General features: G+C 36.5%; 1 protein-coding gene across 2 annotated transcripts in view; it reads right to left on the bottom strand.

Moving 5' to 3' along the window:
• Window positions 1-10539: 10539 nt before the first annotated feature.
• LOC145683558 (uncharacterized) overlaps window positions 10540-14917 on the bottom strand; it is a 40117-nt gene continuing 35739 nt past the window's right edge. Inside the window, exon 2 of one of the 2 annotated variants that reach the window (XM_081754910.1) lies at window positions 10540-14325. In XM_081754910.1, coding sequence (XP_081611036.1) covers window positions 13326-14325 — 1000 coding nt within the window. In that variant the 3' untranslated portion in view covers window positions 10540-13325. The remainder of the gene's footprint in view (window positions 14326-14917) is intronic. The other variant, XM_081754917.1, reaches the window with a different exon arrangement.

The raw sequence follows: 14917 nt of genomic DNA, 5'->3' as shown, positions 1-14917 counted from the left end.
TTCTAATGCACGTGGATCCAATTCTTTTAATATATGTCATTTGCGTTCAGTCTCACTCATACTAGGATCTACTTTGTTACACAGCCTTAAAACTGCATAAACATATTCAGAAAAACTTTCATGGGGAGTTTTATTTCGTCTCGCCAATAATGCAAAAGGTTCACCAAGCTCAGCTGAGGCTGCGAAATCCTTTCTTAGCTGAACCTCCAGATTTTCAAATTTTGTCAACGCTACTAATGAATCTTTTTTCATATGATACCAGTCAGCGACACTTCCTTGCAAATACGCGAGAAGAAACTTTCTTTGCTCGGTATCACTCCAGGAATATAGATTTGAAATTGTTTTATACGCGTCAAGAAATTGCGATATGTCCTCATTTAATTTTCCAGAAAAGGGCGGAATTGTGATGCAGGGCAGTTTGTTATTTACAGTTATACCAACCATTTCTGATTGTGTTTCCACTTTTGTTTTTAATACTTTTTCCTTCACGGGAGGATTAGAAGGAAATTGAGTTTCTATACACTTGTTAAAACACTTACTTCTTGTCCTGACTGGACTTCGAATAAATGAAGAATCCTTGGACATCCGTATTGGAGTAGCCGGATGTTAATATTGACCTTAAATGGACCTACAAAATACGAAAGGCGTATGCTATTGCAAGTTTGTGTTAAGTGTATTCTTTCATGACATTTTTTAACGTTGATTTGTTTTTCGATTTATTCTCTCTAACGGAGAGAGTTGAATTTAACTTTTTTAAACTTTTTTTTCAAAATTTCTCTCTCTTTTTTCACTTGGTGTTATGAGTTTGTCTGTCAGTCTGTCTGGCCATCTGTCTTATTGTCAACACCAGGAATAATACCTTGCGAACGTAAGCGGTTAACTTCCTTAGTTGTATTTAATGTATTCATGTTGTTTAATATATTTCTTTACTTCAATTGCAGGGTTTCCGACCATTAATGGATTTTTTTAACCTAAGTTAGACTTTACACTTTACTTAGTAGAACAACGTTGTCTATAAATCATTTGTATTCTTATGGACTCAATTATTTATTTATTACTCATGTTTCCTTTGTTCTTTTTTTGTATTAATCTATCATTTCTTTCAGAAAGCCTGCTTCATTATGGAATTTCACGTTAGAAGTTTCTACGCCTATCGCGATAACTTATTAAATAATATACTTTAATTGGACTTTGCGATAGAAGATGATCGATTAAAATCGATCCGGTTCGGAACCAGAGAGCTTGGATAATACAATTTCATTCGTTCAACATTAACTTTCTTTGGCTGACATTTCCCATTCACATGCATCACTTCGCATACGTTTTTCGGATGTACACGTATAATTCTATAGGGGCCTACATATCGAGCCTTTACTAGTTTGGGAGATAATCCCGGCTTAGTTGCCAAATTTCTAATGAGGATTAAATCGTTTTTTCTTTAAACGTATGGGCCTTCCTATGTTTGTCAAATTTGACTTTTTGTTTTTCCTGTTGCCTAATTAAGGCATTTTGAGCGAGTTTTCTTATTCGACTTAGATTCTTTTTCACGAGTTTTCCATATGGAGTTCGACATGGTGTTTCGAGTTCGATACCTAATACGGCTTTTCTACCGAACACCAATTCATATGGAGAGTAAGGATGATGTTCGTGTCTTGCCGTATTGTATGCATAACAAGCAGTTTGAATAAATAGCGACCAATCCTTCTGAGAAGTGGAGACGTATTTACCCAAATAGTTTGCTAACGTATGATTATATCTCTCCACTCGTGAATTTGTTCTAGGATGATAGGCGGTAATGAACTTTTGATGTATGCCCAATATACCAGTAATCTCACGCATCATTTCTGCGACAAAATTTGAAACAAGATCACTTAATAGATAACGCGGTGGTCCAAAATAACAGATTATATCATATAATAAAAACTTTGCGACATTCTTGACAGTTATGGTTTTCAACGGTCGGGCTACTACATAGTTTGAAAACATATTGACAGCGGTGATGACATACTTATAACCATTTAAGGAGGGCAGTGGGCCAAACATCCAAATTTAAAATATGAAAAGGAGCTATTGGTTTAATTGCTTCATGCAACCCTAATGGTTTAGTGGTTGGGTCTTTACGTTCTTGACATTCGCGACATGACTTAATATATTGTTTGATATCAAATCCCATTCGAGGCCAATAAAATCGCTCATTGACACGAGAAAATACTTTGCGTTCTCCAAGATGTCCGCCTTCTAGGCATGAAGTATGTGTAGCATATAGCACCTCAGGAACCAGACTTCGAGGAACACATTGTTTTAAATCATTATTAGACTTACGATATAACACCTCATCTACTAATACATAAGGACGAGCCTCATTATTAGTAGGATCAGACTTTACTAAATCACGAATTCTACCAAAATATTCGTCTTCTTTCTGTGCCTTGATTACATGTCACATCAATTTTCGTCATGTTTATACAGAGCCCATCTTCGCGATTGGCGTTTTCTTCCTCACTTAGGGTTTGCATCGGATATCTTGACATACAATCGGAATGACGATTAGAGGGGTTACCTCTTATCGCTTTAATCGAAAAGTTGTAAGATTGTAACCTGATTAACCAACGAAGATATTTGCCTTTTAGATTTTTCATGTTCCTTAAATAGCAGACACAACAACTATCAGTAAATGCAGTGAATTGCGGCACTCCTATTAGATATTGATGAAAGTGTAACACGGCTTGTACCAAAGCCTTTGTCTCCTTTTCTGGGATCGTCAAGGACTTAGCTTCATGGTCTGAGATTTTCCGGCTATAATAATCAATAGGCCTTTTTTCTCCGTTTTTGATCTGCATTAATACTGCACCTAGTCCGTATTCACATGCATCTACATACAATTCGGTAGCATCTGCTTCCGGATCAAAGATGGCTAATACAGGGGCAGTAATTAACTTTTCCTTTAAAGTATTAAAGCCTTGACGCTCTTTATCTCCAAAATAGAAGAGTACATCGGACTTAGTCAAATCTATTAGAGGTTTCGCGATAACAGAAAAGTTCTTGATAAAACTTCGATGATAACTTGCCATTCCAACGAAGGTGCGAACATCACGAACTGTTTTTGGTTCGGGGAAATTAGTGATAGCCTCGATTCGCTTAGGGTCTATTTTTATCCCGTCGCGTCTTACAACAAATCCTAAAATAGGTAGTTCGGAATTCATGAAGTGGGACTTTGATGGATTTAATTTTAAGTTAGTTTCCCGCAAACGAGTGAATACCTTTCTAAGTCTATTTAACTTTTCGTCTATTGATTTTCCAAACACAATCAGGTCGTCCATATAACAGGCCATGATGTCAAATTTCAAACCGGCAAATACTTTATCGATCATTCGTTGAAATGCTGCGGGGGAAGTGGATAATCCCTTTGGAACAACATGGAAAGCGAACAGGCCTGCTGAACAAATGAAGGCAATTTTCAATTTGTCCTCCTCCCTTAAGGGGATTTGAAAAAATCCTGATCTCAAATCCATGGAGCTTACAAATTGAATATTTGCGAATAGATCTATTAAATCGTTGATTAACGGAAGAGCGTAACAGTCTGGAGATATTATAACATTTAGTTTTCTGAAGTCCACTACCAATCTCTTAGAATTATCTTTTTTATTGACCAATATGACAGGAGATGCATAAGGGGATCTACAAGGAAATATATTTTGTTTGAGCAATCTGTCTATTTCTTCCTGAATGGCTCTCTTAGTCTCTAAGGTCTCTCTATAAGGAGGTGAAGATACCGGAATGTTGGAAATTAATTCAATGGTGTGTTCATATTCATGCGTCACGGTCATATCGTCAATTGTCCACGCTAAAATATCTTGAATTTCAGTTAATAGATCCACTACCCTTTTTCGATCTTCAGGGGACAGGTCCGAAGAAATATCAATTTATTTACCAATATCGTGTTGTAATTTAGAATTCGATTCCTTTGCTTTCTCAGTGGAAGGTGAGCTGGCCTTAACCATGTTCACTCTTGCCTCTGGTATAGGAACACATTCCTCTAAATGTCCTATGATTTGAGCATCTGGAATAGTCACGTCCCACTTACTCAAATTAAACACAGGCAGTTTAGCATATCCATTTTCTTCTACATACATTGTAGGTGGTATTAAGCATGAGTAAGTTCGATGCAAAACATCATTCGGTTCAACATAATGATCTCCAGTTATAGGATGACTTGGTTTAACTTGCACTAAACCAACTTTCCCAGCAGTTATTTGCATGCGCTCGGCAGTTGTGAAGATACGAGATGTTTGCTGCTCAATACAATTGATGTTCAATATAGGACATTCGTTCTCGGGTTGTGAATCACAATGTGCGTCTTCAGATAAAGAGATTGAATCATGGAGTTCTAACCTACTTTGAGTCACGTCAATGTTCGTATGCGATACAGATGTTGAGCTAACGTTTCTATTCGTCCTAGGGTTACCATGTTTGTTGTAGAACTGAACATGCGATAAATTCAGTACCGTTTGTTCCTTACGACTTGGTAAATACTGAACATAAAACTTCATGTTAGGATGCCTTTAATTACCTTTAATGAGAATGGACTGTAACCCAATGCCATACGTATAACGCTGAATAAAATTTATTCCTAGAACCATTTTCTCGTCTAATTGAGATTGTTTAACTAATGCTACATTTAACCATAAACGACGTGATCTTCGATGATAGGTACCAATTTGGAAACTTAAGCGAACCACGGGAAGTGGTTGAGTTAACTTATCTCCTAATGTGCGCAAACGAATTGTGGCACGCATTCGCTTAGCTATGGGGAAGTTCTGAGGAATCATTTCTTCGGCCAACACTGAAATCTGAGAACCAGTATCTAACAAACCATCTACCTTTCTATTAAAAATTCGAATAGGAATCGTGGGCAATCTTTGATCACATAATTGCGTTCGAGTTCTTTTCACTTCAATTGGTCTACCGTCTCTCCCGATTTCGCGTTTATACGTCCACATTCTTTTAACAGATGAATTGTTTCTTACGCCCATATAAGATTTTAAATGATGAGTTCTCTTTACTTCTCTACATTTTCTTTTCGTTTCCCGATGAGATTCAGTATAAATGTCAGCTAAGTACAATAACCGCAGCACATGGATAGCTTGATCTATGGTCGATGCTTCTTTTAAGACTAAAGCTTGGACATAATTATAAGGCAATGCCTTATAAAGTAGGCGTAACAACTCTCTCTCTCCAATTTTAGGTCTTACGAATTTCCAATCTCGTATTAAGGTATACGCGAAGTTATCAGGTAGAGAACGAGGAGGGAGTCGTTTTCTCTTCAACTTTTGTTCAAGCTGACCTTTATACAAATCATCAGGAAATGCTCGAGAAATCATTTGCTTTAATTCCCGAAACTGTAACTGTTGAATGGCATCTTTATGACATAAGAAACAATCAAGAGCTGAGTTTTCAAGACAGGCCACTAAATATATATGTTGCTCACGGTCATCCCAGTTAAACGCACGGGCTATGGTCTGATATTCATCAAGGACTTTAGTAACCGATTCTTTAGGGTTTCCTTTAAATTTCAGCAATTTCAATACCGGGACACTGGCTACTCGACCGTCAGTTTCTTCTTGTGCACTTGTTACATCACGAGTTTGCCTATTTTCTATTTGGGGTTCTTTCGGAGAGGGTGAATTAACTTGTATTGATTTATTATCGTCCAAATGTAATGAATCCTCTAAGGGAGTCTTTACGTCATGATTATTTAAAATTTCTTGCCTAATATTCTTATATAACAATAGTGCAAGTGCGTTATCAGCAGTGGGGGAATATTTCACTGGAGGAGGGTGAGAAGCAATTTGCGGATATTTAGGAAAACTTAAATTTTCAATACAAGGTTCGTCATTTACAAGATCTTTGAATTCTTCATTTGATTCATATGAGAAAGGACTTGGTGTTAATATATTAAGTGCAGTCCTTTCCTGATAGAGCTCCTTCTTTGCCAGTTCTTTAATTTCGTCATCGGAATCATATTTACTTGATTCAGGTGGTGAAGTTTCTGGGAGTTTACCTTTCAAGGATTTGCCCACATGAGGTGGTATATTAAATGGAAAATAAACTTCATCCTCGACTGCTTCTGAAGCAACTACTTGCTGCTGTTCTTTCTTTAAAGGTGTTGACGTTAACTTAGGATAGAACTCAAAATCACTCGTCATAATACCAGGGGATTCTTCGGAAGAACTAACTGCACCTTCATCAGAAGGGTTAGTCAGTTGTTCTGGCTTAAGAAAAATTGTCCGTTTCGCGACCACTGGTTTATATTGTGTACTGTCCAAAGGAGTCAAGGGTGACATTTTATTACAAGTTTCTTTAAACTTAGCCAAATTTTCCTTATAACGCTGTGTTGTCGTTATCAGTTGCCTATCCACAGGATCCGGTAAACTATACTGCTGTGGATGATTTATCCGCGGTTCAAGTGAAGTAGGCGAACTGGCTACTGGCAAACTAGCCTGCTGCACTGGCAAATCGGTTGCTTCCTTTGCTATGGGACATAACTCGGAACGCAAGGTCTTCGTGAGCGCGGTTTTCTGAGCAAGAGATTTCCTACGATATTTGCAATTTGCCTCACCCGATTTTGTAATACACCAAGCACGAAACTTCGGCGGAGATTTCTTAGGTTTGAGAAAGGGAAACCAATGAAAAGACATTATGAATTACTACTTAAAAATTACGTTTTCTCTAATCGAAGGAAGAGAAAGATATAAGGGGGATATTTCACTATGAGCAATATAATCAATCACTAATTGCCATTATAATCCACAAGAACACATTTTTAAAATTTCTACAATTTACATAATTCACTTAAATTATAATGCACAATGAACATAATACCAAAACAGAACAAAAAACACAAAACAAAAAAGAAGGATGTCATAGCAGCACCACAAAATTTTTCGTCCCGAGAAATGAAAAAGGAAGAAAAGGCTTTGGACGAGTCCCCATTTCTGACGATTTGCAGACTCTTTTCAATTATTTAGCTCGTTTTATTTTACCATAAGGATGAGATCTGCTCGCGCTATAAGTTAGCGGGTGTCACGTTAGTAATATAATTAAATTACATCATGATCTGCATGGGGAAAAGTGATAACCTAGGGAAAATGACAACATAAAATTGAAGATATTTAGTTTATTACACAATTAATTTTGAATATACAACATCATTTAGTTGAATTATTCTACAAAACTAATCTGATATCTGCTTCTTCATTGATAGTTGAGTACATTAATATAGATTGATTAACTGATTGGACATTCAAATATTTAAGTTAGTAAAATTGACGATGAATTACGAGTATGCGACTTTTAGTTCTTAGTCTTGAAAGTTTTACTATAGGCTGATGAATCATTTTATAGTGCTGTATGACATATCATTACTTGAACTTAATATTGCATTTGTATATGTACATACCTTGTATAGAAGTCTTCTAACACCTTGCAACTTGGCGTCCCGAATGTCTGAGTTACGATACTCCTAATCACTACTTCGTTGGTCGTCCGAATTACTTATTTAGACCTTGAGATCCCTTTTTATTATTTTACGAGGGCCACACCCAGGCCTCACATCAGTTATCATATCCTATTCGTCAGATTCACAAATATGGAAACTTGTTGCTCTTTGTAGTCTGATTGGCTATTAGCAAGGAACAGCACCGAAATTGTGTGGCGTGATTCAGCACACACGTGGATGGCGTGACTGTTACCGCCGGAAGATTTCAATAACAGGATTTCTAGAATTATCCACATCTATCTATGACTTGTCCAGAGATTCTTAACTATTAACCAAAATTTCCGCAATTGCGGGGTCACGTTGACAAAATCGTGATAGTTTATCCTGTTAGTAACCAAGCATAACCTTCAACAAGTAAACATCCTACGAATTTTTGGGTAGTAAAGCGACCACAGTTGCCTTCGAGGTTTTGCGTATTTCCTTTCTCTGTTACTAGCCTGTGACAAGCTAAAAGAGAAAACTGTCCTGTAAATGCACATTAATCCAAAATAGCCCTTTTGAATTATTTCAACAAAGAGCAATGTAACCATATTTTTGAATCCAGAGATCAGCGTCACAATCTGGTATTATAGACCGTGACCAAAGTGTGGTCCGAATAAAACCATCTCTTTTTAAGAAGCCACACACTTTTGTAACAGCCTCTGTTACAAGTTTAACACATCTTTCTACGGACTGCGTGTGACATGGAAATTTTACGTAATCTAATTCTGGTAGTTGTTTTGCCTTTAGAAATGAAAAATACTCGCTGTTGATACATGGGCCATTGTTGGTGCTGATGAAAGTTTACACGTTGGCCAATCTAACAATTCAGCATACTTAGTTGCTTCAAAATTGAGAGCAGGTGGTAAAATGTTTCTTACACTTTTACCTGATGGTGGTTGATTCCTCGATTTCAACAATCTTCTGAAAGCTCGTTCTCTTATGTGTTTCCGTTCATCCATCGCCATGGCCAAAATAAGGTTTTCAGGGTGCGCAAAAAAGCGTTTTTCTGTATTACAGGATCGATAATTACTAGTAAACTTTCCGGTAGATATCGTGATATCTGGATCAATTTAAACACATGCTTTGCACTATCTTTTACAGACGAATTTTTTTAATAGCAAACCAAGGTGGTGCATATGTTTTTACAATGTAAGTCGCCAATGTCTTCAGCTGAATTGAAGGATCTTCCTTCGAAATATATAACCTTAAAATACAATTCGCTATAGTAAGCCACCTTGAATGACATATTGGGCCTGAATCCTTTACTGCAAGGTCACTTGGACATTCGCTGCTGGTTATAGCTCTAACAGTATCAAGAAGATATTTTTGGTCTTTGCTCAGGTCACCTTCGGTGTGAATATTCTCATAACCGACAACAGGAAGCTGCTCACAGTGTTTCAATTGTTTGCCGATAGTTCCAGAAAATGATTTGGGGCCTGAAGTGTCACCATCAAGGTACTCGAAAAGATGTCTGAAAGGTAACTCTTTAAAATATAATAAACAAATGAACCACTGGAGTGGTCTTCCAAGTTTGACATCAATATTATGAATAATCCCAATTTTCCATCCAGTATTAACTGTCCATCCAGCCAGTATCCACTGTCCCATCACAGCCGATAGCAACAAGATCACTTAAGTCCACGTCATTGTCACTTAAATAAGAAAGTATACTCTCAGATATATCCTTTCCAGATCCAGTTGTAGGCGTTATATGGCCAATGAACTGACTATCAGGCTTGTGAAGTAAGTATATATAATCTTCTTTTCTTATTCTGCGATACATTTTATTGCTTATCTTTTCTTGTAGCAGAGTTTCATCCTTCCTACCATCAAAGTATATAGCTTTAAGGCACATTCGATCTGTATTTTGTAATGCACTTCTAATTTGCTGCTTTTCTCATCTAATTTTACTTTTATCTATAACCAAGGACTAGTCGCATTCTGTAATTAAACCAACGTCTTGTAGAACACTAGAAGCAACTGCTGCGGTCGCTCTGTCCGATAAACCGAATCGAACACTTGCTAAGGCTGTAGCAATCAGTTTCAAACGCATCTGCTGTTGTGCTGGGGAATATTCTGCCTGCATACTTACTCAACTGTTATGTTTCACTGGTTCCGTATTGACCTCGTCCAAACAAATCTTAGAAGACGTAGTGTCCTCTTGATCCTGAACAGTAGCAATTGCAGCTTCGTGTTCGTTCTTTGATGATGAAGAAATTTTTGTTCGATAACTGGGATCTTATTTCTCTTGTTGCAATTACAGTTCATCACAATTGGGCATGTGCAAGGGCTTTTTGTTCTGTTACAAGAGCATTTTAACGTCATATCGCATTTGCAGGAAGATATATCAAATACTTTACTGTTTGCATGAATGGTGAACATTTCCACTTTATTTCTAAACGAATCTTTCCCTATATCCCGATTGTAAGATTTCTCAGTGCGTAGTATTTATCGTGGTAAGATTTTATCATTTGAACCACTCGCGTATGTGTCACAGTTGGAATAGACGCCTTCTTCTTTAACAGTGCAATTTGTGTAGCAACAGCTTCAGACACTGTGCAGAAGGAACATTTTTTTCGGCGCAGAAGCTAGATACTTTATATGATTCTTCAAAACACGACCTTAACACATCTGCATAAGTTGGTAAACTATTTTCACTTAGTTTTTAGGCAATACAAATATAGGACATCTATGAGATTGTCTCGTTAGCAAGATTTTACCGCTCCATTTCGGTTCTAATACGTTTTCACATGCACAATGCACACACAAAAAACACCAAAACACTTCCACAACAATGATAACTTCGAAATAACGCCAACTCGTAATACTAAACACACTCACTTGTACAAGCACAAACCAAACATTCAAACAACTCGACAAGAACTGCCTGAATGATACTTCAAAGCATAGACCAACACATTTACGCCGTACTGTCGCAACAAATAAATCAATTTGGCGCCAAAAGTGTCAAATGAATCTTGTACAATTAATCAAAAGCGCGTTTTAAAATCCAAGGTAATTTAATCATTTCGATTACAGAATAGTGACAAAAGAAACCTCTACGACAGTAACTACTGGTCACAAAGAAAAAAAAAACTTTTCATTCCTTGTGCGAACAACAAGTTTGGTAAACCGATTTCAACCTTTAAAGATGTATTTTGTGACCATTACATTTCAAGCTTGGGTTTGTAAAGATTCTTTTTAAAGGAGTAGATAGAGGTACTGATTTACGCACATTATGGGGAGATCCTCAAACTTAAGGGAGACAAATTTGAAGGAATAGTATTTGTTGATCTACAAAGTCTTCGAAACTAAAATCTTTGAAAAATGCGAAGCTATTGTTGGTCATATAGTGCGCAGTTTCCAATTTAGGGGATGCAAGAGATTATTATGATAACACGTTCTGCGACTATATCTCGATTTTTCCCACAAACTTTGAGCTGTAACTGATGAAAACGGATATCGGTTTCATCAGGACATTGCCAAATTTGAAAAGCTCTATAACGCAAATAGGCTGAAAGCATGTTTGCTATGTTTTGCTGGTGTATCATCAGAGATACTCGAGAAGATGTCCAAAAGGTAAGCGGGCATAGAATTTGTTTTAATCCTTAAGTACTATGGACGAAAATAATCTTATAACTACAATGGAGCGGGCTGTCAGAGCGCATTGTTGTTTCACATTTTCTGAAGAGTAGTTTAATTATATAGTTTTCGAAATGCTATCCTACATATTTTACTTGTTTATAGAAAAAATAAGCATAGTAATTTCACTATGTAAAAAAGTTTTATATTTTTAAAACAATGAGAAAGAAATCAGTCAAAAGTTGCAACAATGCTTTCACTGTTATTCTAAAATTTTAATTTATTTATTTGTTGAAATATTCAACTTATTTATCTGTTTGTATATAATCAAAATAACAGTAATCCAAAATATGTTATTCTTATAGATGGACTGAGAATAAAAAATACAGCAAAATGGAGAAAAGAACACGGAATTGTAGCTTTTTTCAACGCACAAGAAACTATTGTTATATTTTTGTTTAGTGAAAAGGTAATGAATAAAACTAATTTTTCGTTCTAATGTGATGGCGAAGTGAAGAAAATGCATTTTTGCCGGTAAAGGAAGCACTGTACTAACTTTTCTAAATTCATGCACTTTTCTCGGGTAGGCACTTGGAACTTTTTATTGTTGCACTGAAACCACATCTGCATCCCACACCGCTGACATGAATAACTGGCTTTCCGCTTAGGACGCAGTGGGCAGAAGGCCACGATTTCCTGTTTTCGAACTCGAAATTCGTGCGGGATGGTGGAAAGCTCACTTTCGATCTGCAGTACGCTCTTGATTGAAAAACTCAGTTGTTGTAGCAGATGCCCGATGACTAAAACAATGTTCCATATGATGCCTAAGAAGTCCTTTTCCCAACATTTTCATGAAATCAAGTCTTGTCATTACTGCGGACTTAGCGTAGCCTTGATGCAAAACATAGGCATTGACACCATACGTAACATCGAGCTTACGCAGCATAAAGAAAATTGTGGATAGTCATCGTCTTTTTCAATGACGTCGTGTAATTTGTACATTTTTAGTCTAGAGTATCCACTTCGGCTTTAGTCATGTTATATTATTATTTCAGGTTTTCCAGTTTCTGGCTAATTATTTGACGTGTGGTGTCTGACGAGCGACACGGTAAGACACAACCTGCTAATAATTGGCATATAACAAAGGACTGCTAAATCGTAAAATATTTACGTAACTATTATAGTACGTTTGTGGGAACGCGTGACCCCTCCAGCGGTCTCACAGACGGTTCATAGTACCTAGGGATTAAAGGTAAGTCTACAAAAGTTAGAATTACACATTCCTAGGTTTTATTAGATAAGAAATGTAAATACATTTGGTGTAACTTGTGGTCTGACCAAGAGGACCGTGACGTTATGGGACATTTCGGATGCAGTGGTTTCGTGAATGCATTTATCTTTACTGCTTATGTAAAACCACATTATTCTGTTTGGAGAAGACAAAGATGTTTATTTGCTGCAAACAGTCTCAACATTTGTGAAGTTTTTCATCTCTATGTTAACATGTATTTTGAGAAATATGAACTCCTTTTTGTACATCCTTGAGATATATTAGTTTCTTCACATGTATGTATCAATATGGCCGTTACCAAAGTTGACTAAATACCTTTCCACACTCTTGCCACCTGTGATGTTTTTAACTTGTATGTACTAACATCTTTCTAATGCGTTTTTTTAATCGAATTCCGATTCCACGCTTGAGCACTTACAAGTTTTTACGTCTGTATGTACTAAATAGGTTTTACTTCAAATAATTTAACACTTGGACTAAATCGCTATTTGCATACTTTGCAGATGTGTCTTATCACCTGTATGTATTAATGCTTTTACAAATATAGGGATGGAATGAATTCCTTTCGGCATGATTGGCATGTGTGATGCTTTTAGCTGTATATATTGACCTCTTTTGCAAAATTTGATTTTCTTTAAACTGGTTTCCACATTCTTGGTACGTGTAATATTTTTTTATCTGCATGTATTAACGCGTGACTGATTTTGACTTTCCTTCAAATCTTCTTGCTCACACTTAACACGTATGACCGTTTTCGCTTGTGTGTATTAACATGTTTTTTACCAAGTATGAAGTTCGACTAAATCCCCTTTTACACTGTTGACATGCATGCGAATTTTCTCCTGTGTGGATTAACGTGTGTGCTACCAGGTATGATTTATGAGTAAATGCTTTCCCACATTGTTGACAGATTTAAGGTTTCTCATCAGTATGTATTAAAACATGTCTTCTCAAGTTTGATTTTTCTGTAAATCCCTTTCCACATTCATGACATGTATAAGGGCAATTACCCGTATGTATTAACATGTGTTTAGCCAAAGTTGAACTTAGAATAAATCTCTTTCCACACTGTTGACAATTATGACTTCTTTCACCTGTATGTACCAACATATGTAGTTTAAAGTTCGTACTTCGTGAGAATCGCTTTCCGCACTTCTTGCAGTTGAAAAACTTTGGTCTTCTATGCTTTAAAGTGTGTTTTGCTAAGTCTGAAGTTCGAAAAAACTTTTTTCCACATTCCTCGCAGTTATGATGTCTTTCAGCACTATGTATTAACATGTGCTCTGCTAAATGTGACCTTCTTCTAAACCCATTACCACATTCCTGGCACGTGTGTGGTCTTTGGCCTGTGTGTATTAACATATGGATATCCAATTCAGATTTACCTCTAAATCCCTTTCCACATTCGTGGCAGATGTGGGTTACTTTTCCTGTATGGGTTAACATGTGAATTTTCAGATTTGATTTTCCTCTAAACCCCTTTCCACACTCGTTGCATATGTAAGGTGTCTGACCTGTATGTATTAAAATGTGTCTTGCCAGATGTGGACTCCGAATAAACCCCTTGCCGCATTCTTGGCACACGTGAGGTTTTATACTCGTATGTACTAACATATGTGTTGCTAAATTTGATCTTAATTTAAATCCCCTTCCACATTCTACGCAGATGAGTGATTTTTCACCAAAATGTACTAACATATGAGGTGCCAATTCGAATTTTCTTCTAAAGCTCTTTTCACATTCCTGGCACGTGTAAGGCTTTTTACCTGTATGTATTAACATGTGGCTTGCTAATTTGGATCTTGTTTTAAACCCCTTCTTACATTCCTGGCATGTGTGAGTTTGTTTACCTGTATGTATTAACATCTGTTTTGGCGTATTCGCTTCTGTGGGAAGAGCATGGTTTCGGTCTCTGTAAAAAATTCAATAAATTTAGAAATGCAAATTGAGGCAACTAATATGAAACACACAAGAAACGCAAATACTTGTATATGAACTACAACCACCAATAGTTTGTATCTAAAAGTGAGGCTTTGCTAGACATTCATATATTATATTTAATGATAAATTGGTGGATGTTGTTATACTATTAAATGAAATGTTATAAAAGTACGGAACAGAAATTTATCGAGGGTTTCCATATCTCTCAAGAGGACATCCTTATTTATTTCAAGTTGTATCTATATTTATATGTACGATATCAGAATTAACTCAAGAACGTATCAAGGTGTATATGTTACAGTATGGTATGAGCATCTTATTATTAAAGGTGAAAATCGGGGTACACTGTAACTGAGGATGTTTATGTATTATATCATTAAGTTTTGTGCTAGATCAGTAATTCCAACAAACTTTTGTAATTACAGTTACCAAAGCTGTTCCTATAATGGCAAAGAAAAAAGGAGGAAAAGTTATAAGAACTTCTAATATTTTCCACAAAGTACGTCATTTCCAGCAGTATACCAAACTCTACTAGTGGTTTTACTATCGTCTGAATGCTTTAA

This window comes from Thermobia domestica, chromosome 1 (genome assembly GCF_964235325.1).
Source record: "Thermobia domestica chromosome 1, izTheDome1.hap1.1, whole genome shotgun sequence".
In the NCBI taxonomy this organism is placed as follows: Eukaryota; Metazoa; Arthropoda; class Insecta; order Zygentoma; family Lepismatidae; genus Thermobia; species Thermobia domestica.
The sequence above is the reverse complement of the archived record's forward strand: the minus strand, read 5'-3'. Positions and strand labels throughout refer to the sequence as shown.